The sequence below is a fragment of the Geospiza fortis genome, unplaced genomic scaffold, assembly GCF_000277835.1.
Source record: "Geospiza fortis unplaced genomic scaffold, GeoFor_1.0 scaffold181, whole genome shotgun sequence".
NCBI classification, from domain to species: Eukaryota; Metazoa; Chordata; class Aves; order Passeriformes; family Thraupidae; genus Geospiza; species Geospiza fortis.
In genome coordinates, this window is record NW_005054412.1 from 374,878 (window position 1) to 383,972 (window position 9,095).

At 36.4% G+C, this 9,095-nt stretch overlaps 1 protein-coding gene across 5 annotated transcripts in view; it reads left to right on the forward strand.

Annotated features, from left to right (window-relative positions):
* Positions 1-8,410, forward strand: part of DCLK1 (doublecortin like kinase 1) — a 224,247-nt gene extending 215,837 nt beyond the window's left edge. For 2 of the 5 annotated variants that reach the window (XM_005426354.3, XM_005426356.3), the window contains one exon: positions 6,940-8,410. In XM_005426354.3, coding sequence (XP_005426411.1) covers positions 6,940-7,104 — 165 coding nt within the window. In that variant the 3' untranslated portion in view covers positions 7,105-8,410. Of the gene's footprint in view, positions 1-6,928 lie in introns of all 5 variants that reach the window. The other 3 variants (XM_005426355.3, XM_031061411.1, XM_031061410.1) reach the window with 2 other exon arrangements.
* The last annotated feature ends 685 nt before the right edge of the window (positions 8,411-9,095 follow it).

The following is a 9,095-nucleotide window of genomic DNA, read 5'->3' on the forward strand; positions in this document are numbered from 1 at the left end:
AAAAAACCCCAAACAAGCAATGAAGGTCTTTCCATTTGCTATACACAATATTTGGATCTTTTAAAACCGCTGCTTCAGGGGGAGCAGATCAACAGAAAGAGGAGCCTGTGAGAAAAGTGAACATCTCAGACTGGCCTTGACTCAGTTTAACTGCATAGCCCAGGTTTTAAAACAAATCATATGCATTTTTGGAGAGGTAGGGGGGAAGGCTCTAAGTCTGCAACTTGGTAAATAAATAAAGCTATTAAAAAAAAGGTCATTTGACTAAAGCACTAGTAATGGCTGCCATCAGCATACAAAATGACACATCCCTGAATAATGGGCTGGAGCAGATGGGCGATAATCTCTTTTATTCATACATAAACTGCTCTGTTTTCCAGCTGGGGGCAGTAACAACAATGTTTATAATTAGGGTTTTCTAAACTGTGCACCTAGTGTGGAAAGGCAAACTGGGAGATCAGGGCTCCTAGGCGTGGATGCTTAATTAGGAAATCCTCTGCGAGGGGGTACAGTGGACCAAGCACTGCCGTGTGTTTGGGCCTCTCTCATCTCCCAGGAACATGCAGCTGTTGTCGTGACCAACATTTTCATCTAAATAAAACCATTTTGATATAGTAAGTGTTTAGTTTTTAGCAGCGCAGATGCAAAGCATATGAAAAGGTTCATCAATTCATGTCTATAAACAAATAATTTATCGCAGGCACATGAAAATTAATCTGAATTCACAAGTACAGAGAAAAATGAAGCCATGTCTCAAGGAAAATGTAATGCTCCCTTTGTTAGCATTAAACTACTCGTTTCTACTGCACTCCTCTTTTAGTTTTTATCTGTATTTTCTAGAAGTCTTCTAAAATAATTTCAAAATTGCACTATTTCCTCCTTCAACAACCAGAAAATCTTGTCCTTTCTCTGCCAGAAAGACTTCTGTTTTCAAAGTCCTTCAAAATCCTAATTTTTCTGAGCATATTTTGCATCTTCTTTTATTCACTTTCAGTGGGATAATACATGCAGAAGTGATGTGATTTTTTACTTACAGCAGGAGTTGTTGTAGCTGGCATGAGCTATAATGCCTGGAAAATCTTTCACAGTTCCTTGAATATGAGGATCTAGGAAAACACAGGGCCCAAATCAGCAAAATCATTTGGACCCCAGACTAATACATGTTTTAAAACCAATCCACCAAATGTTGTTGGAACATCAGCCCTGCAATCAGAAGTGCAGTAAAGGCCAAAGCAGCGTCAGTAGGGGACAAGTCTTGGAGGTCCCAGTTAAAGCCCTGAAGATTGGGCTGATTCAGAATATCAAAGGAGCACCAGAGTGGTTGCATCCAACAGAAAATTAGTAGAAAATGTCAGTGTGTGTAGTAGTACATATATTAGTATAGAATATTAGAGTGTCTTATTTTTCATATATCCAAGACACTCTAGAAAAGCAAAGTGGGCAAAATAAAATCCAGGAAGTGTATGGAAAAGTCATTAATGATCTATCTATACAATGAGAATGAAAACGAGATGAGTTACACTGGGTGCTTAACAAAATTATCAGTCTAGTCAATATTAAATTCATAAATAATAGATTTTAAAAATATAGTTCTCACTGTCACAGTTAAAAATATATCTAAATAGCTCATTTGAAAACCCATAATTCCATCCTCTGTGTTTGGTTCCTAGTTCACATTACTTTGCATCTGTCGAGTTACTTACACCTGTCCCAAGTGGATACAACACACTTTCAAGTCAAAAGTTGCAGCCAGATATCTTGATGATGGGACAAGGAAGCTAGGAATGAGGCTTGCTATCTGTAAAGTGCCATTTTTAATAATATAAAACCCTCTGTAAACTGAAGATTGGTAAATAAGGCAGATACCTAAAACAATTTTAAATATCTTCTCCTGATATTTGGATAAAAAACCCACAACTGATTTACAAACTATAAATAAAATTCACTCATGCAAACAACTTGGCACTAACTCTCTTCCACATGTAATTGAAGCCAGCTGAGGAATTGTGTCTCTAAAAAGAGGGATGTCAAAAAGTAAACACAAACTTAAACACAGCAATATGAATTCAGCAGTTATGTATATAGAATACTTGTCTTTCTGTTCACTCACCAATACTGTACAAAGCATATATCAAATTGAGTTGGTCTTCTTTCTTTTTTACTTTCATTTTAGCTAAATTTCATGCCAGAAGTTACATGGTGTGCTAAAGCATCAAGCTTTTGTATTTGGAGGCCTGGGTTCAAATCCACTCGATTAAGTTGTCCCCTCGATGTGGTCATTTGCACGTCTCCAAATCATAACCGTGTAACTTGACTTGGTTATACCTTGCGCCTGAGGGACTAAAAATACCATGAGTATCTTGCTCCTGGACTGAGGTGCATTGCTAAATTTGAAGACACTCTCAAGAAAGTGTCTTGATTCATGAATCAATCACACACATATATATATATATTAATATATATAGCGTATATATTATATATATATATATATAAAACCTGAGAAACCCATGGAAATTAAATTTTTAAAAAGATGAGACTGAAGGGCTGCCTGGCTTGTGCCACAAGCAATGCTTAATGGTCATTTTTACAGCAAGGAAACCTGTCAACATATAAAGGTCACTAGCCAGAAGTTTAAGGAAATAAGATAAACTTATCTAGGTGTGAGCATTTAAATGTGTATATAAAACTGCGGATATAAAAGAATGTACTGGAAGGAGGAATACCAGTGTTTCAATACATAGATTCATCTAATTCCACACACTAAACAAAGCTTCACAAAAATTGCTAACAAATTGCAAGTATGCTCCTGCAGAATAAAAGCAAGCAAAGGGAAGGGTTTCTTGGATTAATGTGTGAACAGCTGCATCCCCAGTTTAGTCTCCTGGCTGGTATGAATAATGTATGGACTAAGAGGCAAAATGCACATTAATGTTCTTTTATTAATGAAACTAATATATATTTGGTGGCCAGCAGTAAATTAAGACAAGTGAAAAGAATAACAGTCACTGCTCACTTTCATAAAATTCAGTTACTTTAATCCAGTAATTACTGACCTGACAGAAAATATCAGCCCACAGCTAAAATAAGCAAAGCTCCCCATTGCAAATCCACCACGTATATCAAAGTGGTTGTAGTTTTTGAAAATCTGTTCATAAATACACAGTGCAGTGTTTTCCAAGATGAAAAATAGATTTGGATGGCTCATGAGTCCTGTAACTTCAAGTGGTAGAAATCAGGATGAAGACACTCTTTATGGAAAAATCCTGGGGAAATGCTAACTGCACCTTAATATGTCAATGACAGAAACAATGATTTCAAAATAATGCTCTGTTACTACAAATTAGATGCATTTCCAAGAATGGCTTGGTAACTATTTGGTAACTATTTGGTGCTGGCTGTCAGGATTACTAAATGTTGATGCAAAATACATTAGTTCTTAATTAAGTACTTCAGACCCATCACCACCAAATTATTAGAGGCAATCCACTTATCTTCTGCTGGATAAGAAGCCCTACATTTTCTCATATGGATTGCAGGAGGGCAGCTGCATATCTTAAATAAGAATGTTGTCTTTACATTTCTGTTGCCATTACTCTCATATAGTGCTCAAAGTTCTGAGTCTCTAACCTAGAGCCGGGAAAAATAAAATGTCAAAATGTGATAATGAAAGTCTGGGATTTGCAGCCCTGTGAAGCATAAGTGCACTTCAGATCCTCCTATTATTTCTTGAAAGAGTAGCTTGAAGTAGAAATGCCCTGGAATTCCATGATGGACTGGTTCAGGCACTGGCGAACGAGCCAGATGAACAGCAGGCGAAAGAACGCATCTGTTAAAACAAGGCAATGATACAAGAGACCTTCATTACTATTGATGTTACAAAAACATCAATAATAATGAAAAAGCTGATTTTTGGAGTATGTGCATGTGCACAAGAAAGTACAGTAGGTGAAAATCACCTTTACAAAACACATGCAGTCAATACTCTCATGTATCTATCTTACCATCTTCTCTGCGTTCTAAATAATGGATCTATCATATTTTGAAATTCTTTCGAGGTAAAAAGTAACTGCGACATCATTAAATGAAAAATAGCATTTTTGCAGAATGCAGAGCCACAATATCATCAGCAGTGTATTACACACTGGAAGTGTCAGTGGAACATTGGGCAAAATGAGCTTTTTCTTGCAAGTGCTACAGGGCCTGAGCATCCTGTGGCCAGAAGTGCCGCATTTCATAGTTTTGACATGGCAAACACCAAACGTAAGAATATGACCTGTGTATTTTTGCTCTCACTAGATAAATACTGACCTCTTTGACTCTCTGTGGCTTTGTAGCTTTTTATTCAATAAACTCTTTGGGTGAGAAAGTCTCTGGATATCTCTCAGCCCAGGAGAATAACCACAATAATGCCCTGGACTCTAGAAATATGTCTTTACAAAGACTGATTAGATCAAAGCCAGGGCAAAGACTGGATAAAAATGTAAAGAAAGTAACAAAATATCTCAGGAAGTTTCTGAAGGGTTAGGAAGCCAGAAATATTTGGCCCTACAAACTACAGCAGCATAAGGTGCTAGTTTAGGTGAGACCGTCATGGGGTTTTTGCTTAATATCTTTTACTATTGAGGGAGTGCTTTTATAGATATTTAAACAAATAGATCTAAAGAAGAGTCTCTAAAGCTTTTCCAACAATCATAGAAATATAATATCTTGGGTTTTATTTCTACAAACATCTTTGAAAAGATGTTCTGGTACCTACTTATCTTTGTTCTTTATAAAAAGCAATATCCTAAAACCCCAATTTTCTTATACATTCCCTTATGTGTCAGTTATCTAAATTTAAATATCTTTGGGTTTTGGATATACATTTGCCATTCCCATATAGTAGGTTTTAAAAATAAATTCTCAATTTAATACAAGTATTTTTATGTATTCAACAAGAAATGTTTAAATTTCTCAGGGGAGAGTATCTATTACCACAGGATGATGTGATGTGGTTTAAACTTCAAATAAATGCTTATTTCCTGTAAGCATAAAAAAATATCCTTTAAATGGAAATCTGTATTTTATAGAGCAGTAATATATGCCATTCTTTTCAATTTTCACACAAAATTACATACTGTAAGCAGTATATTCACTGTGTGTAAAAGATCTAGGTATTCTTCTGTTTCACATTAAAAATAATCAAAAACTGAATTGGTTCAAGGCTAAGAAACATAGAAGGCATTGAAAATACTAATTAGAACTCTTAACCAAAAGAGAGCAGTAAACAAACAAACAAACAAAATTGGCAGATGCAAAGTGTTGGATTTTGTAGCAATTACTATTTAAAATAAAGGGATGAACTTATCAAAATGGATCACTTCACCCTCTTAAAGTAGTGCTATATGGTTTCTAGACACAAAAAAATCATTCAGCAATATAGCCTAACTAAATCCACTTGCTATAATACTTCTGTACTCCTGTCCATCTTTCTGTCTCTGTTACATCATTATTGAATGCTGGTTGCATTTTTTGAAAGCCTGGATTGCTATAATGCTATTCTGCACCAGTATGATGGATTTAGTTTTCATTTTAGTCTCAAAAATATGTTGGCTATAAATACATCTCTGCTCTCCTGTGTGGCTCACACTGTAACTGGTAAATTTTCTAGAGAAATCAGTCATGCATATCTTAAGAGAACACAATAAATCCTTTGAAACAGAATAACCTTTCAGTTGCATTCCTTTAAATAGACCTTTTTGTTATAGGGACAAATTTTTCAAGCCTTATGAGTGAAACCTATTTAGTTCTCAAAGTTATCTTTGTTCAGTGCCATGATCAGATACTTAGTTGCATTTTGAAAGTCGTTTTACTGGTCACCTGCCTTTTCCCATTTTGCTTTTTCCAAAACCGTCATGGGTTGGGATTTAAGGGGGCAGCCCTGCTTCAGAAGCAGCTAACCGCGTGTCAAAGTGCTCTTGCTGAATCAAGGCCATCCTGTTGAATTTATAATTTTACAGTGATTCCAGGGACTGCAGTCTAAGATCTCATAATCAAGAAGACAGCAAAACCCAGTACCGTGCTTGAAGCTTATAGTCAGACTAGGACTACCCTTACTTGGGTTGAAGTTTCACCTCGTAAATGTACCAGAAAAGCAGAAGAAAGAATGTGGCTGGAAGTTACAGCCATCTTACTAAGAATTGCATTCTCAATAATGGCAGAATGATCAAAATTAATGCCCATCAAGTAAATATTTCTCTTTCCCATTCCTGGATACCTTAGCTAGATGTGGATAAAATTAGCAGAGTATTGAATTGAGTAGACCTTGGTTAACAGGAAGAGACAATGTGGTCAGGCTGAACAGGTCTTTACATCAGAGCTCTTCAGCATTCTCCCTAAGAACATCCATTGAGCAGCATGATGTGTCAAGGAGCTGGGCTAGCTCCCTTTGGTGTTTGTTTTTCTCTCTTGTCTGACAACTTCATCACAATCCATCTTTGTTAGCTGATTGCACTGACTTGAACACGGGTGAGTGTGTATCAGCCTTCATTAGGTCAAATCAAAGACAAGTGTACATCTCTGCCTTGCCTGTAGAAACAGATTTATACTTTGAGAAGGATGGGGGGAAGGTCACTTGGTATTTTGCTTGAAATTTGATCCTGTTAAAGGATGAAATTAATAACATCCAGAAGTAGAACATATGGCATCCATATATATGGCACTGTATCTGCTTGATGATGTCACGCTACCTCTTAAGGTTTGGGAAATGCACTTTTTAAAGTGTTTAGTTATGTTGTGGGCTCAACCTTTCAGACCTGACTGAGACAGAGCAGGCTTAATTTGGTCTGAACATTTATTATCCCTGGTATTTGCAGGCCACATAAAACCTCATGGTTTTCATTATCTTTGCATTTCACACACAGCCTAATTTCATTTATTCTTATTTTATGCCCCTGCCAGACCACCGCTCTTGATAAGGAGAGGCAGGTTTTCCGACGAAGACGCAACCAGGATGTGAGGGGACGTTATAAGGCTCAGCAAGCTCCACCCGAACTCAACTCCGAATCGGAAGACTATTCACCAAGCTCCTCCGAGACTGTTCGCTCACCTAACTCACCCTTTTAATAAAACACTTTTTCTCAAAAGCCTTGGCTTTAACCCTTTGAGACCCTGAAACTACTTCAGGTCTGTGTGGAGTGGATACAGCTGATCTATCCAGCAATAAAAGCTGGGATGGGGGAACACAAAAGGGTGCTCACAGAATCTTTGTAAGAATAATTCCCTAATTGATTGAAATACTTGTTCTCTGTTTAGATTGCAACTTGCTGCTAATAAGATCCTCAAAGGGTTAAGGCTATTTTGCTTTTTTATTTAAAGATAGAAGCAGTGAATGTTTTCATCAGTGGAGCTAGGAACTGCAGTATGTAATTTTAGCACATGTTAACCCTCTGAGTAAATGATCACCTTAAATCTTGACAACCCATATTAGGGTTTTATTCTGGCTTTTTTGCTTTTATACGCACATATCTTTTATAGTATCCTGAAGTTCCTTGCCTGTTTCTGGCCAAAAATATATCAAATGTACTATTGCTTAGGAATTATAAATATAGGCTTAAAAATGAAAATAAAATTAAACAAATGGTATCTTCTGCAGCAGCTCATTCCAAACCTGTATTGTATTTCCACACGGAGTGACTGTTATTGGAGGATATAATGCAGGGCTAAATGGGAGATTCAGTTTAGGTCATTCTCATGGTTTACAGAAGATGACATGATGGTGGCCACAAAAGATTGCTTCCATATAGTTTGCTGCTAATGATAATGTTGAGTTTGGGGAAATTGCTTGAGGACATGTTCTGCCATGTAATAGTATGTAATGATATAGTTGAGAAGTTCCTGGTTCCTTTGCATCACATTCAGGAATGCACAGGCATCCTCTCAGCATGACCTGGTTATTCTGGCAGAGCCATTTAAAAAGATTAACACTGATGAGCATCACCCTTTAAATAGCTAGAGTATTTCTAAATTGGGGAAAATACAAGTAATTTAATATATATGTAAAGCCTAAACAGAATTAGCAGAAGTTTTGTCTTTAGAATGGAGAAACTAAAAATGATTCACCAGTTTTATTTGTAATATTTAATAAAATGGGCATTTACACAGAGTATATATATATATATTACTGGTTTGTTAAAACCTCAAGACAACATTTTAGCTTTTTATTTGATCATTATCATAAGTTGGCTTCCACAGGAATATTACAGTGGGTAGACTTTTGCTCCAGATGTGATAATCTGAAAAAAAAGAAAAAGATGGCTCAGAATTTCACTTGAATGAAAGAAACAACTTTCAAAATCATGTTCTAAAATAAAAAACATTGTAAAATTTATAGTTTCTCTTATTGCTCATATAAAATGGAAGTTTTCTCCTCTAAAGTTAAAGTTTTCTCACAGTGTCTTTTTAAAAGTCACATGGTTTCCTCTCTCTCTTTCTCTCTTTCTATCTCCTCCTCAACCTTGCCCTTTATCTTGCCTTTATTCTTTCTTCCTTCCTTCCTTCCTTGCTTTTTCTTTCCTGTTATACAGCCAGAAGTATCAATATACTACCCAAAATGGCATGCAGATATTCTCAGCTTCCTGGGAAGTATAAATAAATTTTTCAGGAGCAGGGCAAGTTGCCCACAGTCTCGTTCCCATTCTGAGTGGTGTTTGTTCACAGAACTGTCCGTATGAGCAGTTGTGGCACTCAATGTATACCTGCAGCTGGTGGGGGCTAGTGTAAAGCTCTTTGCACTTCTAGATGGAAGTATCAGTTGAACTGTAGTTCAAGAAACATTGGAATTCTGTTTCTCCATCCTATGGAGTGAATCTTTCATTGCCTCAGACGTGAAAATTTATGTATTGAAAGCTCTGAAGACTTTAAACACGGGAATTTAATCTTGTGGATCTTCACACAAGTGGTATAAGTATTCCATATATATATATATTTAATCCACCTCATACTGATGATCTAGAAGTGAGATATTTAGTAGAAACTAATTCTCCAGACTTTCTGGGTAATACAGAGAAATAAGCATTCCAGGTTTGATCCATCTCACCTGATATGGGCACACATTT